We start from the raw sequence: 17,086 nt of genomic DNA on the forward strand, positions 1-17,086 counted from the left end.
TCACAGGAAAAATCATCTCTGCTACGTACATCACTGTATTATACATGTGTAACAACATTAACAACACAACACTTAAACTGATGTTTGTTTAACATTTCACCACAGCACTTTCAGAAGGTGATTCCGCATCAGTTTGATAGCTGCCCTGATAAGATGATCCTGCGGGCTTATCAAGTAAAATACAATCCCAAGAGAATGAAAAAGTGAGTGATCTGAAAATGTCAAAGAGTAATCTGTGAGTAAACATTAAAGGCAGATTCACAATAAATAAAAGAAAGTTAGATTTTTGTCTAGATTCAGTTGTTGCCTTTTCATCCACAGGTTAGAAAAGGAGTATACCACTATCAAGAACAAAGAAATGGAGGAACAGATTGAAATTAAGGTCTGTATATGTGTATTTAAATACAATTGTACATATATTGTTTAAAACCTAGACTTGGTTCTGCTAGTTTGATGACTAACATGTAAATTTAGTTTTATCCATTGATATTTAGCTTGAGCTTCATTAAGGATTAAATTTTACTACACAAAAAAATATATGTACTTTTGTCATTGTTAAATGCCCCATTTGGGTTTGATTTATGAATACATTTTCTGTAAAGAAGGTATTTATGCAACATTTAATATTAAAGTATTCAACATTTTTGGTAAATAACGTGAAGCTTAAATAAAATAATATACAGTTTTAAAGTAAAACTTACTTTTCTCTTTAGTCAATTTCTTTTTATTTTAAATAATTTGCTTTTTTAATTAAATATATATTTAAGATATTTTTTTCTTCTCATTTTAACAGAGACTACGTACAGAAAATAGACTACTGAAGCAGAGGATTGAGACACTGGAAAAAGTGAGATGGTGTCTTCTAACCAATATGGATGAACCTAGTTATGAACCTTGATTAGTTTGTGTTTGAATAAACAGTGTAAATATCTTTATTATGTGAGTCATGTAAAATTTTAGATCATATAGAGCTTTACAGAGGCTTAGCTGTACTGCCTTCTTCCTGATGGTAAAATGTTGAAGTCTCATTTCCTTTCTTTTTCTCTGCCTTTCTCTGTTGAAATTACTTCCCCACAATTTACACCACAAACACGCTCAATCTGTTATACTCAATTTAATGTTTTATACTTTTACGATTCTTCACCACTTGATTTTGTCCTAGTGAAACTTTAAAAAAAAAAATATATATATATATATCTTCAACACCTTTTTTCAACACCTTTTTTCTTGATCCATTATTTCTTCCTTTTTTCCTTGTTCTTTCTGTCCATATTTTCAACCTTTTCTTTCTTCTCTCTGTGTCCTTTCTTTCGGTTTTTCTTCATTTTTCTCTTGTGGTGTTGTAGGAGAGTGCTGCATTAGCAGACAGGTTGATTCAGGTACAGTACTGTCAAGCCAGCTGCTCACTAATCCCTCCTGCCTTTCCTTCTCTCTTTGCTCAATCATACACTTCTTCTCAACAACCTACTATGATTCTTACTGTAATCCACTCATTTCCCTGCCCCTGTGCTGCCTCCTTCACACAGATCAGATAATGGGCCTGTTGCATGAAAAGTGGTTATTTGTTTTGCTGTGCTTTTCATCACTTCCTTGACAGTGCATTTGTCTACATGGCTGTAACAATGTCTAAGAGGCACTCCAAATGAAAGTTAACCATGACACTCTCTACCGACAGTTTAGCCTTGCATGTGGAATGTGGAAGCATAGTTGTGCATCAGGGTTCTGTATTAGGTCCAATGTCATTTTTGAATTTTTTCATGCAATTCATCCAATTCCAAAATTCAGTGGGATTCTTTTGATTCCTGAATTGATCAGATTTCTTCTTTGGTTTTATGATGCAGAGGTATCACTGCATGTAGCCCTTCTCATTTCTTTGATTGGAATGCCACACATATCTCCCCTAAACTGCAAGTTAAGTGACAGATCTTCCAAGAATAAACTTACTCTATTTCTTTCCTCTCAGGGTCAGGTTACTCGAGCCCAGGAGGCAGAGGAGAACTATGTTGTTAAGCGTGAACTGGCTGTGGTTCGGCAGCAGTGTAACACAGCCAGTGAGAGTCTGGAAAAGGCACAGGACACCATTCGTGAACTTCAGCAACACAAGGTAACAGCAGATGCATAGCTACAAGTTGAATTTCAGTGCTGAGACAGTTTTTGCTGACCTCACCAGGAACTACTGATAAAATTCTATGTGGACCTTTTTATTAAATCTTTTTTAAATACTGCTCACCCATCATTTGAAAAAGATGTCTGTAATTGCATGTGGAGCATGTGGCACAAAGCCCAACAGACACACAAAGAGCACTTTCTGTTCAGCAAGTCTGATTGAATGTAGATTATTTAATAAGGTTACCTGATTTTACATTAACCATTTCATAATTTATGGCTGTTATTTAATGAAATAGTCGATGTAGTAACCCAGTAAGCTCGTAAATACCGTCAGTGTGAAAGCACTGCAAAGCCAGCCTGTTCTCCCAGTTAACTTTATCACTGCTTATGTGTGCAGTGCGAAACAGACACAACAATCACATCCCTTGAGGGTACCTACTATTAAATTACTATTAAATTAAAAAGTAATAAGCAGTTTATTATGAGGAAAGATTCTCTCTTTTAAGAAAACTGAGCAAAGTCATATAAACATGTTTTTATTTTTTTAACCATCATGTTCACTGTACACATGGCTGCAGGCTGTTCTTAGTCAAAAGATCTGCTTTCGCATAGCATAATTACCCTGAACTGGGTCACTGAAAGGTCAGAGATTATTTTCTGGTTAGATTTATGATAATAACTGTTTGAACCCATAATTAGAATTTAAATTCTTTGATCATCCTCAAAAGTTAAAAGAATGAATGCTAAAGCATCAATATGTAGCAGATGGGGTATTTTGGAATTTTAGTTTTTTCATTTAGGTGTGAATGGCATGTGTGAGAAGATGTTGGGGTGTGGTGTGTGTCATGTTGAGTGTGAGCTGTGACCCCGTGACATGTTTCACACTCAGAGCAACACTTTATGGTCATATGTATTTTCCTGTGTTAAACTCATAATTGACCACTGTCCCATAGCGGTGCTGATGTCAACAGAACTAGTTTATCTTGCAACTAACAGCTAACCCTTTTTCTTAGCTGTTTTTTCTTGTTTTCTATGTTTGTGTTGCTTGTAGCTAGTTGCTCAATGGCTCGTAGTTGATCTGTCATCCACACTGACCCGGTTCGACATGCATGTAATTTACGAATTACATGCGTAGTTCAACCATCATAAACTGACGCACGTGGTTCTATGTTTTGCAGATTTAAACATTCAAGTGATTACAAACCATTCAAGCACAAGAAAAGGCAGAAGAAAACTCAATTTGGTTTTCACATGGATTTCTGTGTGCACACACTTCACAAAAATCTGCATGTGTTCATACTTTAAATCACTTCTTTTACTTCTTTTTGATTGTTTTCCAGAGTTGTTCATTTATTTATTATATTTCCTGTAAAATAAAATCTATCCAGATAAGATTTGACAGGGATTTAGTATCTATAAGGCGAGTATTTATACTGCTCATTCGACCTAAATCTGATGAATCTGGTTTCATTACCTGGAGCAAAGAAGGTTGCTGTGTTTGATATGAAATGCTATTTGTGGTCTACATTTCACATCCTCTTTTAACACACACACACACACACACACACATACACATATATATATATAATATTAATTAATTTTAAATGGAAATGTCAAGTGGTGTAACCGGTTACACCATTTGACTCCATTTACAAGCCTTTCTGTTAGGGGCCGATTTAGCTAGATATCATTAGTTTATGATGCTGATTAAAGATTTAATATAAACTAACCTACTATTAGAAACTATTTTCAAGTGTTTAATGTTATATTTTTTGAGAAATCGTTTGTGCCTACAACTTTATTATTAAAGCACTGTAAGTCTAGGCACAACATTAGTGTTTTTGAAATGTTTAGCTTCAATGCACATTTCTGTTCCATTCACTTAAAATTTTAAAGGGATAATTCACCCAAGAATGAAAATTACCACCTGATTTACTCACCTTCAAACCATCATAGGTGCATATAATGTAATTCTTTCAGATGAATACAGTGTTATATAAAAAAATTAAAAAAAAGTCCTGGCTCTTCAAAACATTATAATGGCAGTGAATGGGTGATATTCAATATAATATAGATAATAAACTGCATCCATCCTTCATAGAAAAGTGCTCCAGGTGGCTCTGTGGTTAATAAAGCATTCCTGAAGTGAATCAATGCACTTTTTTAAGCAAAATATCCATATTGAAAACTTTATAAACCATAATCTGTAGCTTCTACTAATTGTCTGCGGATGACGTAGGCACAGCATTAGCTTCTATAAGAATTGAACAAAGGTGTTTTCAGCACATGTCCTGCTAAATATTGCAAAAAACGCATTACAATTTACATTTAGAGATAACTGGATCTCTGGCATTGCTTGTTTTATATCGTGTTAGATTAATTTCCTCTTTGCTTTGCTGTCTGGAATGGAAAGCATTTGGTTTTTAGCTGAAACTCTGGTCCTTCTGCTAACATTTTTCAAGTACACAAGAAGTAGAATGAGAGAGAGTGTCTGTGATTGAAACATCTGAGTAATAAGGGTATGATGAAGTGACTGGAAAGCATGATGGGAGGTAAGAAAAACAGAAGTAAAAGTCCGTGGGAACTAGTGTTCACACAAGTCTCCAGGGCAGGCCACAGCCCCCTCTGGTAGGCCACAGTATATGCACACAGTACACAGCAGACGCACAGTCACATCAACACTGCTGCTTCAGTGATAGATATCGCTAAAACTAACTAAATACATTTCCAGAATCTTATTTATTGAGTAGGCACTTACAAAATGACTGGTTGATTTTCACACATAAACTTCTTTCGAAATGCAAAAGAGGCTGAAATTGTTATTTTACGATGTAACGGCCCTGAGGCCTATAGTGTTACATAAATTTAAAAGTTTACTTACTGTGTTTCAGTAATTTTATCATGGTAACTGCTGTTTTTAAACCCAATGTATCAATAAATGAATGCATTTTTTATGCTAACAATCATGATAGAAATTCTTCCACAAAATAGAGTTCATTAGTAGATCCATATAGGCCTACTCTTAATGGTAACCACACAACATTAGCACAAAATATAGAATAGAGCGCAACAGGGACCACTTACTTCTCCAGGATTCTCAGCATTTCCCATTGATTTCCCATCCATAAGTTTAACAAATCATCTGCGAGATGAACATTACAACAAGATTATGAGACTGTATACTTCATGTCTTTTATACTAAGATAAACTACGCTACCCATGTTGCGAATTATGTGTTTGCCTGTGCAATATGAAACGATTGACTTCTGGGCATTAAGTATAAAATATAGCAAAATATTCAAATGCATACAAATAAAAAACAAGTAGTTTGAGATGATAGGAAGGCATTCTTGATAATGTCATTTACAATTTTAAGCTTCTATATATATATATATAGCAACAGTTACTTCTGATTGATAGACTGGTTTTTAGATTTTCTCCCGAGAATGATCTCTTTTTCAGGTTGTTTGAACACATGCTAGGGCATAGGGCTGCTATGAAAGCCCCTACAGTCTCCTACATAATGAAGACCAAATATACCACTTTTTTTATATTCTAATAGCAAAAAGTTTTCTGTAAGGGGGGTAGGGTAAGTGGATAGAAAATACAGTTTGTACAGTGTTTAAATCATTACGTCTATGAAATGTCCCCATAAAACATGGAAACCAGTGTTTGCTTCTGTGTGTATTAGTCATACACATGCTCTGTTTAGCCATAAATGAATGTGATGTAATAGCAGCCATTATAGCCTCCTCTGCAGACTTAAGTGTTTCAGTCCATTTTGTCTCTCTGTCTGCAGTATACAGATGAGTTTGTGAGTGGGCTGCAGACTCAGTTGGAACAGACTCGTCTACAGGAAGCAGAATTACTCAGTGCTCTGAAAGAAATGCAGGACAAAGTGCTCGATCTGGAAAAGGTGCGTGCATGTGTGTCTTTGACTCTTCAAAAAAAAAATGTTTTGCCTCAATGATGTTTAGATCAGTGGTGATGATACGGCTCATACGCCTTGTGCACATACAAATGATAAGTGAAACTATTACTTACAAATGACTAGTAGTTAACCATATTCTATCAAAGCCTTTACTAAATGATGCTGGAGTATAGTACTTAATGGAGTATTGTCTGTGTGCTGTAGAGGAACAGCTCTCTGCCTGATGAAATCAATGTAGCTCAGCTGCAGGATGAGCTGAAGCTGGTGAAACTGAGAGAGCAGGAGACTCTGCGCTCCTTCAGAGAGATGCAAGAGGTCGTTACTGATCTCAACCACTGCTGGCAGGTGCAGAATCTCTATTCAGCTCTACTGAACTCAATTGTTGTGGCATTCATAAAAAAGGCAAAAATGGATCTATAAAATTTCTTTATGTGGCAACATACTTTGTTGGACCCTCTACTGGTCTACAAATCTAATTCTTTGTGAATGTCATTTTCTATCACAGCATCATACATCTCGTGGAGGAGGAGGAGGCCATTGGAAGGAGTCTCCTAAAAAGAATGCGATGAATGAGCTACAGGACAAACTGATGAGTCTGAGACTACGAGAGGCTCAGGGTCAAGCTGAACTCAAAGAGGTCAAACTTAAAAACCTGCAGCTGGAGAGCCAGGTTAGAACTACAATATCCATATGAGTGTTATTTTAGTTTCATTGATATACCATTATAGTTTATATATATATATATATATATATATATATATATATATATATATATATAAACTATTTTTTTATATATACTATTTATTTATTTTAGTTTAAGTGTTAAAAACTTCTAAATTGAGACTCGCCGACTAGTTGAAATATAAATGCCACAGTTCTCTTGAAACAAATTAGTGTACATACTTTTTTGAACATTAAACTGCTATGTGAATATTTTCTAGGGGTGTTGAAATTGTGTCTACGATGCATCGCGATGTGGACATTAATTGATTATTGCCTGCTGACGTCATTTGCATACGCGTTTGTCACGCTAACTAAAAATGGTGGAGGGAAGCGAAATTGTGCTTTGTGTTTTTTGTCCTGAATCTCACGGCTGCGACGAAATGCACTTGCAACTCAGAATACTTTTATGATACGAAATTGATTTAAACAGTTTTTGCTTATCACTTGAAATTGTCTTTATCCCCCTTTATTACTTTATATTTGCTCGTTAAATTCTTAACAATTGTCTTGATTTATTATTAATTTGTAATTATTTGTAAAAAGTACTGTTGCTTGCTTACGTAATTGAATAAAAATGCATAAAATAAATTTAGTGCGAAATGAATATGAAAATGTAGCCATGTGCCTTAATATTGAAAATTGAGGATGTGACAAATAGTGATGCAACGTGATAACGAATTGAATTGAATCGTTGGCATGATAATCGGAATGCGAAACCAGTGACGATTCACACCCCTAATATTTTCACGCATTAATCATGATGCAATAGTAAGTTTGCCCTTAAGTTTGTTTGATGTTTTCCTAAAATAGAAGATAAAGTTTTGCAACCAAAACAACGTAAATTTCTCACACGTTTCTCTCTGTTTTCACAGAACCAGATCAACTGTAATCTAGTTATCAGACATGAACAAGAGAGCGCTGGCCTGCAGGAGAGACTGCAGAATGCACTTTCCCACAACAAAACACTACAAAGCCAGCTCAACGAAATGAAAAGAAAGATGGCCGAGTCTGACTGCAAGGTGCAGTGCATTCACAGTCATACAATACAGGAAGAACAGATAACTGAATATTCAGTGAGATAAACAGTAAATGGGATGTGTCACATACTGTATCAATACCATATCGGTTATTTACAGGTAAATACTGACTTTGCAGGACTGACTTTACAGAACAAATGTTTTCTTTCAGTGTGGTCTTTCATCTCTAAAATAAAAAAATAATAATAACAATTTCATTAGAAAATCCCATACATTACAACATGTTTTCATACTGTACTTTATATTGCTGTGATGCCTAAATTAATTTGTAGCATTTAAAATGATTTACCTTAGTTTTTAATGCGTTATATGTGATTGTATTTAAACAAAATAGTGTAAAATGTTTAATATATACCTTTTATCTTTCATCAGACATCGGACATTGACAAATGCTTATCAGAATTATCAGGCAGAATTTTAATACCAGTGCATTTCACTTTTCTTTCAGAGCAAAGAAGAGGTGATGGCAGTCCGTCTAAGAGAAGCTGACAGCATGGCCTCTATGGCTGAACTCCGGCAAAAGATAGCCGAGCTAGAAATACAGGTGAGAAATACAGGCCATTATCCGTGTCTGTTTAACAGGTTTAGAAATCTTCATAAAAGTGCTGCCAACCACTGTAAGAGTATAATTAAGTGTAAGTGTATGTATTGCCTGCAGAAAGAGGAGGGATTGATCCAAGGCCAGCTGAATCACTCAGACTCCAGCCAGTATATAACTCAACTGAGGGAGCAGATCACTGAACTCAAGAATGAGGTGAGGCTGTCACAAACAAACACACACGTACACACACTAGTGTGCAAGTCTAGCTGCTATCTGTCACAATCTTTGCCTATGTGATCAGAAAAAAAGTCCATAACGTTTACAACACACACTGTTTTCTGTAAAAAGACGTTTTCCCATGATCCCAAGTTACTACACAAACCTGGCTTCTGCTTTTCTTGAAGTGTCATTTATGTCAGTATGGCTTATTATATATTTTATCATCTAAAGTTTCCTGTCTGCATTTTGTCGCTGTTCTTATTGGTGATTAACTTTGTACACAGTTTTAAAGTGGTATTCTTGGCATTTGGGACCCTCCCTAACCACAATAAAAACCACTCGAAAATCTTTTGCCCCATTCCCCCACATGCCCTCACACACACAGATGGCTTTGATGGTTTGATACTGTGGTGCTTACCCACGCACCCAGTCACAGCTTGATCTCACGCACTTCATGTGATGATCTTGCTCATTTGTAGAAAAACCTTTCGTGACAGGGGGGTGTGAGACTGTGTTGACATTCTCGTTCTCTTGTATTTATTTCCCTCTCTTTCACCTCTCTGTTCATGTATCACTCCGTTTCTCATTTTCATCCCTCTTTTCGTTTTGATTTTGTCATCGTCACTCACGTTTCCTCTCGCTCGATTTCTTTGCTTGTGTCAGTGTTTACATACAAATGTGAAGTGATTGTGCTCCAGTTTCATGGTTACTGTAATCACTGAGTTGAGATGCATTGTGGGCGCTTTCAAAGGACGGATTTTACTGCAGCGTTTTACAGCAGCACATATTTAGCTACGAAATAGGGTCACCATATGTTGGGTAGTGCCAAAGATTTTGGATATTTTTTTTATCAAAACAAAACCTTCTAATCTAATGTAACAGAAGATGATAGTGAATTTTTTTACTTTGTTCTTCAACAGTATAAAATTACTTAGTGCAGATATATTATATATATATCATTCTTTGTACACTATTACAGATCTTGCAGTTGTTCAGTGTTTCAGCATTGAATGTGTTTTTCGTTAAGATTTGTAAATGTTTCATTAACCGTACTTTTAAAAAATCTCGGTGATGTCCTAATTCAGAAGTGCTGTGCACTGACTTTTTGCTCTGTGGTTTTGGCTGAAACGAGATCAACCAGACAGAGGAAGTGAGAGGTGGGGCTTGTGTAGATGATTGTCTCAGGACGCTTTTCCATTGGTTAACCACAGCCCCTCCCACTCCCACTCGCGCAAATTGCTAAAGCACTCATTGGGAAACCCATGACGTTTCAGGTCTGAGATTTTAGCATAATACCTGTTTTAGGCTCTCATGAATGTTAGAACACACACACACACACACACACACACACACAGACATGCAAACACACTCACTCAGGCTCACTGACTCAGAAGGGAAGATCTGAAATGAGAGCAAAAATTTGTGGTCCATTTCTGTCACGCAAGAAAATCCACTGTCTACATGATTCACACACGTCCATAGTCGCAAAACATATTCACATGCAGGTTTAAACATACAAATGGTACCAAAAAAGCTAAATATCAAAAACAGCTTTGTAGTTAGTTGTTGGTAAATTAAATTGATAAATAAATTAAACCACTAAATTCCAATTTAAATTAAAAAATTGTCATTCTTACTTTAAATGGCTAATCAATGTTTGTCAGTTCTATGTTATTCAACACGCAGGATCACAGATTGAAAGAGTGTCAAAAAAACTCATTAACTCATTAACGAATGAAACGTAATAATTAGCAATATGAATTCACACATTGAATGTTTTAGCGTGACATACCATGACAAAAAATGGCTGCAGTCATTTTTTTAACCAATTCACTGAAATAAACCATCTGAAAGAACTTGTTTGCAGAAATAATTCAGACTTCCCATCACAAGTAGCGAGCGACCAAGAGGCAAATGAATGATTAGCTCTGTGGAACTGAGAAGTCTATAAATGAGTATCTTTGATGGGATCAGTTGCAAAGGTCCTCTTCAATTCTTTTTGGAATCGAATCCCAGCCCTACAGAAAATAAATAATTTTTTAGATTTAACCTGTTTATAAGGTCAAAAATGAGTCAGTGTTTTGTCATCCACTATTGCCAATTTTGTTAGTTTTTTTTTAAAGGGATAGTTCACCTAAAAAGGAAAATGTGCTTTAAAGGGATAGTTCACCTAAAAATGAACCCATGATTTACTCACATTCAGGGTATCCTAGGCATATCTGACGTATCCACTTTCAGACGAACACGATCACAGTTATATTTCAAATTGTCCTGGCTCATCCAAGCTGGATAATGGCAGTGAATGGTGCCCTTGTTTTTAAAGCTTAAAACACTGCATCCATCCATCATAAAACTACTCCAAACGGCTCTGGGGTGTTAATAAAGGCCTTCTGAATCGAAACAATGTGTTAGTGTAAGAAAAGATATAGATTTTTAAATATTTATTAACCGTAATCTCCAGTTTCCAGTCGCTCAACCGGGCGCGTTAATGACAAGGCGTTTGAGCGAATGACGTTTGAAATATCATGCCAAATATTGGCTCATTTTGGATTTCATGAGAGCTACACATTCCAAAAAAGTTGAGACAGGTAGCAATAAGAGGCCGGAAAAGTTAAATGTCAGTGTCGATGAACACAATCCACAAGCCTAATCTAGGCTATCCAGGGTTTTTGTTGTTTTTTTTTTAATTGCATCTGAAAATGACTTTGTGCAGCTCATTCAGTCTGTGCAAGAAGCTGCACATCATTTACAATAGTATTACCTGTAATCCATAGCCTCAGCTAAACGGTCTGGATTGATGTCTGATTTGCGAACAAATCATTCTTTTGAACCAGTTCTTCATGACTTGCATTTTATGAATCACCAAGGACCAGTTTTCAGCTAAAAATTGTACTGTTTTCCTTAAGAAAAGAAGTCACCTACATCTTAGATGGCCTCAGGGCAAAGAACTAATTTTGTAATGTTTTCATAGTGTATACTGTGTTTTTTGAATTCCTACCAGCTACACTAACTTGGTCATTCAGCTGCACTATGTTTTGCTTACGCTGGTCCTTCTGCTAGACAGGCATTGATCCAGCATTGGTAAAAATGGTCTTTTCTGCAGAGCTGTGCATTTGTAAGAATATTTGCCAGAGTACTGGGATTGTCAACTCCTTTCTCTTAAACATTTTAGATCAGGCGGCTGCGTGGACAACCCTCCAAGTTCCAGAATACTGGTGAAGGCGTATATCAGGACCTATGTTTGGAAAGCCCAGCATCTGCAGAAGGTGATTACCTCAGTTCGGACGAGGACCCTCTTCAGAGCATCTTGCCCGTAAGCTCCCTGTATCCGCACCATTCGTCACCTCGTCTGGACAGTCAAGGCAGCACGGACAGCGACGGCGAGGAAAGGAACCCCATTGAAACCCCCTGCCAAGACCCTCTGCCTAACCAGCAGCAGCTTTACCCGGGCATGGTGTGCAGCGAAGGACTCGAGAACTGAGATGGCTTGAAATGGTGAGACGGGATGGACAGAGTCCTTAAGGAATAGACTGCAAAAAATGCACAGATATATAGCGTGGGAGAGAGATTATGTACATTCATCCAGAAGCTGTCAGAGGTAGGACAGGAAATCGATGCATAGCACGACATTCTCATAGTATACTTGGCCCTCACTCGAGATGTGTCCGAAACTTGAAAAACGCACCTTTTCTGGCAGTAAATGAAGCTACAGGGGCACCAAGGCATGTCCAAATTCAGTGTTTGCCTTCCATTTCTTCGACTTATAATATCTCCACAATCCTGTGCACTCAGATAACGAGATTAAAAATCGATAATACATAAATGCCCTTTCTTCATGTTTTTAAAAGCTTGAGTTTACATTTCTTGTAGTCACTTAATACTTGTTCATCTAAACTTTACTTGAATTTGTTCCAGCTCATTAGACGTTTGGTGTTTTGGAAGGTGAGCCTTTTATACAAATAGATGGCATCTGCCTTCAGTTTCGGACACAGCCTCTGTCTCTTTGTCTTATACGATCTCTTTGTCTTTTCGTCAGTGTGTCTGTTGCACAGTCTTAAACATATTGCATCTCTTCCCACGACTGAGTTTGGAGTTCTGTATAACAAATACCAACATACATTCACAAACTGTCCTCTTCTCTTGAGTGCCAGAAAGTGTGGTCATTTTTGCCATTTTCTCTTTTCAAAGAAAACAATGTGGCCTTGAAACTACCTCTAACTGAATCAGTCACTCAATCCCTGTAAGCATACCAACTTCGCCAATACAACAGCCGTCTGGCTAGAAATGAGGTGACTGACGAAAGAAAAAGCAAGCAGGAGATGCACCTTCTGGTACACAAGTTTGCAGCATCCTGTCAGCATCCATGGGATTGTCTTTGTCATGCTCAGTTGGCACCTAACATAGGGACCATCTCTGCTGTTTGTTTAGAGGATAGCAGCAGATTTGGTGCCTCTCTCAGCCTGGACGTTCTTTGTTTCTCTGTCTTGTTCCTGTGGAGAGGATGTGCACCTTTTATGTTTATCTCAAATGCAACAGACACTACAATCACTTTAATTGGAGGTGAAGGCCGAAGGCGAGAAAATAAGAATGAACGAAGTCTTATTATATAATAACATTATAGCGATGTTAATAGTTACATAGATGAATATTACCGTAGCTCATCCATGTATCTGTGTGTGATCAAACTGTGTGTGATCAAACTTTTGGATGGAAATAATCCATTGCAAAAGAAAACTGTCAGCATTATGTTAATTGTCTATTTCTTTTTCATGTGGTTTTTTTTTATTTTTTATAATGTTAATGTACATGTACTTCATGCGTACAGAGGCCAAACTATTTAATTTATACTATTCTTCTGTGCCAATCCTGAAAAACGTTATGAAGCTGAAACTACAGGGTCTCCAGAAAAGAGATGACTTTAAAAAAAGGGTAAAGGAAAGAATAACAACTGCTGCTATGACATACCTAGTTAGGTGTTTTATTATTATTATTTTAAATATGTTCATAAGGATAACCCCTCTCCCATATAAGGTAGATCTATAAGTCCAAAATATACTGTGAGGTTATTATTGACTTGACGCTTGCAAGCAATGATTTGCCTAGATTTGTACACTACATAAATACCCCCAAGCAGCTTTATGATATTTATTTGCATTTCACATTTCAACTGTTAACCATCTTAAGGCAGTTATCTATCTTGATTTTTATGGGTTTGTGCCGATTCCAAAGCAACTTCCTGAAGCATTTGTGAAGACTGTTGCTCTTGGTTGATATTGAAGAAGTTCATTTGTAGAGCTAAAGCTTACTCACATTTGACTGAACTAGGAAAGATTTACAAACAAACGGAATTACAGTTAATTGCAAATAATGGGAGGTTTTGTATATACATATGCATTATATTATACAAATATTTCATACTTGTAACAGTTTTTTTCCCTTTGATAGAGCTTGGTCAATTTAAATTTTTTTTTAACCCACAATTTCGTAACCTGTCTTGAAGACTTCCATCTAACTCAGTACTGTCTACGATGCTGTGTTTTTCTGACCACACATGGTACATCAGTGTCATTGCCTTTCCCCACCACTGCCTCGTTTTGCTAAAGCTTGTCATTTGTTGCATTCATCAGACATTTTACATGTTTACATAACTTTCTGAAAACAATACATTGCCGACATTTGCACCATTTACTGGTTATAGACAAAAGCCAGTGAGAAGCTGCTCTCAGTCATGTCTCTGACAGTGTGATGCATTACAAGACATTAGAGTTTTGGGGAGAAGTATTCACAGTATGTGCTGAATATGTCATGAAAACTATTTAAGTGTGTTCATAAAGCATATCTTTTATTTGATTGGTTGTAAGTTCTCAAGGTAACCTAGGGTTGCTGTTTTAACATACCACAGTGTTGAACCAACTGAACATTGTTTTTTGTCTAATGCAAAATTGTTTATAAATGGTTTGTGTCGAATCGCTTGCTGTAGAGTTGATATTTTTCCTTTGATCAAATCTATAATGCCCCTTGCACTTATATATACATATACGTTATACCTGGAAAAAATCTAATAAAAATTGACGTAGACTGAGAAATAACAGTGTGACTTAGACTAATAATTATATTTTATGCAAATAGACATGAGGTTTTAATATTGTTTCATATTGCACTATAAAACTAAACCTCTCTAGCATCGTCTCTACTAGGGCTTTACTCTGATTTAGAACATCCTTCCTGTTACCCAGTGACCTCTGTAACATTTAAAACCATCCACAAAACCAGTTTCAGAAGTGAGTACCTTTTATAAACTCTGTTCTTTACAAGAAAGCAGCAAGTAAAGGAAGTTGCTTTGCACCTTTCATTTCTTGCTGGTCTTTAAAGAGAAACCTCAGAGGGTCCCTGAAGCCGAAAATCTTTGTTGTACCAACATTTGTTCTGGTTTGGGACTGTTGGATTTCAAATAGTCGAAGGAAGCTTACCTCACATCTTGATTACAAAACACAACGGTTTTGTGGTGTGAGTTTTAGCTTCTAAAGAATATTTGCTAATAGGAAATAGAAATGGCTGTTTTGAAATTAACTTAGAGTGAGAGTTGTTGTTTAGTGAGTTGGTTTTGTTTAAAACAAAAAGCAAGTCTTATTGGAAAGGCTTTGTCAAGCCCATTTATGTTACCTGAGCAGGAACATACCATTTTTAGATTGTCAGTGGGTGGTTAATATTTGGTCAAACACATTTCTATCACACATTGAGCTCTAATTTCAATCACCTTCAGAATGGCTGAATTATGTTCTAATCAGTGGAAGAAGAAAAAGATGAATGAAGAAGGTTACGGTGATAATAATATCAGTACTTTGTGGTATTATGAGTCAGTTTTCCATGCATCAAGTCTATCACATATCTCAGAAGCACTATATCACTGTAACAGTTGAAACTGAATTTTTTTACCACCTTTATGCATGAACTTGCTGAAAGTCACTGTTGAAAGAAACCCTTATTGTATTGCAATGCCTCTTTTATCAGGATAGTTTTTATATTGCAGTATACTAAATCATTACAAAAAGAAGGTTTTTTTTTTTGTCTTACATTTTCGTCAAGATAAGTAAATTTGGAGATTATTGCATAAATTGGGGGAAATAATATTTGTCAAGTGTTACAAGCATACAGAAAATGTGCTTAATGTATGTACTGTATTCAATGTCTTCATTCAAATATGGTTTGACTGCTATTTCAAACATTGTGCGTATCAAAACAGCAACCCAAAAGGCAGCTGCCTTACCTCCACTGTACGTAAATGTCCAGTAGTCTCCACATTACACTCATCAGACCACATCCTCTCTCCTACACTTTTACTGATGTGTTATTAAGAATGACAGTACTAAAGATATATAAATGGCAGTGTTATCAAATGATGATCCAGTGTTCTGTATTTGAAGATAAAATGTATAAAAAAATGAATAAACATTTATGCTATACATTTGCAAAGGTCAAATGTTGGTGTCATGTCGCTACTTTTTGCATTAAAGAGATTTGTATGTTAAAGGGATGAAAATTCAAAAACTCTTCAATCATTACTCTAAGCTAGCCTAAGCTATACATTTACATTTACATAGTCATTAAATGACTAGTCATTTAGCAGACGCTTTTATCCAAAGTGACTTACAAAAGAGGACAATGGAAGCAATCAAAAACAACAAAAGAGCAATGATATACAAGTGCTATAACAAGTCTCAGTTAGCTTAAACGCAGTACACGTACCAAGGGCTTTTAAATAATATAATAAATAAAAAGAAGACGGAATAGAAAAATAATAGAGCAGCTAGTGTTAGAGGGCATTTTTTATAATTGTATAATAAATGAAAAGAAAAATAGATAGAATACAAAAAGATAAGCAAGGTAGTTCGATGATTTCTTTTTTTTAAGAATAGAATTAAAAGAGTGCTAAAGTTAGAGAGTCAAATAAAGATGGAAGAGATGTGTTTTAAGTCGATAATAATATATAATATTATTATTATTGCTATACATACATGTTGCAACTTAAGACTGGTTTTGTGGTCCAGTGTCTATTTATGGTCCTATAAAAATTAGGCAGCATTTATGTCTATATAAAATAACGGAAATATTAGAAAAGAATATATAGTAACCCGGTATGTGTATATAAATGCATATATAAGCACTGAAAATCAAAATGTAACATTTTTCAGTCTAAAACGACTGGAGAACCACCAGAGTCTAACAAGATTTTTTGATGAATTTTGGTGTCCAAACAACATTGGAGCCCCACTTGACTATACACATTTCTTGCTAAACCTATAAACCTGCAAACTGCAGTGTTTCCTCCTATTTGCCATTCCTACAGTGTAAATGTCATGTTGGTTGGCCTAAATGTGAGGACTTAATGTCAGTTATTTATATGGTTTTAAGGCATGGGCAAAATAGCTAAGTGTTGTTGCACCTCACAGTCACTCAACCACACTCTCCACGGTTCATCAGTCTTTCTACACTCTCATCACTTTTCCTTCTCTTTCTCCCTTCTTC

At 36.0% G+C, this 17,086-nt stretch overlaps 1 protein-coding gene across 3 annotated transcripts in view; it reads left to right on the plus strand.

The window, feature by feature from the left end:
• The window catches only part of evi5l (ecotropic viral integration site 5 like), a 58,715-nt gene that overhangs the window by 37,406 nt on the left and 4,223 nt on the right, over positions 1-17,086 (plus strand). Inside the window, exons 9-20 of one of the 3 annotated variants that reach the window (XM_059552642.1) lie at positions 106-203; positions 322-382; positions 794-847; positions 1,347-1,379; positions 1,964-2,104; positions 5,909-6,025; positions 6,245-6,385; positions 6,546-6,710; positions 7,636-7,782; positions 8,249-8,344; positions 8,459-8,554; positions 11,733-11,940. In XM_059552642.1, the coding sequence (XP_059408625.1) occupies positions 106-203; positions 322-382; positions 794-847; positions 1,347-1,379; positions 1,964-2,104; positions 5,909-6,025; positions 6,245-6,385; positions 6,546-6,710; positions 7,636-7,782; positions 8,249-8,344; positions 8,459-8,554; positions 11,733-11,940 (1,357 nt within the window). Of the gene's footprint in view, positions 1-105; positions 204-321; positions 383-793; positions 848-1,346; positions 1,380-1,963; positions 2,105-5,908; positions 6,026-6,244; positions 6,386-6,545; positions 6,711-7,635; positions 7,783-8,248; positions 8,345-8,458; positions 8,555-11,732; positions 12,347-17,086 lie in introns of those variants that run through there. The other 2 variants (XM_059552640.1, XM_059552641.1) reach the window with 2 other exon arrangements.

The sequence above is a fragment of the Carassius carassius genome, chromosome 6 (assembly GCF_963082965.1).
Source record: "Carassius carassius chromosome 6, fCarCar2.1, whole genome shotgun sequence".
Taxonomy (NCBI): Eukaryota; Metazoa; Chordata; class Actinopteri; order Cypriniformes; family Cyprinidae; genus Carassius; species Carassius carassius.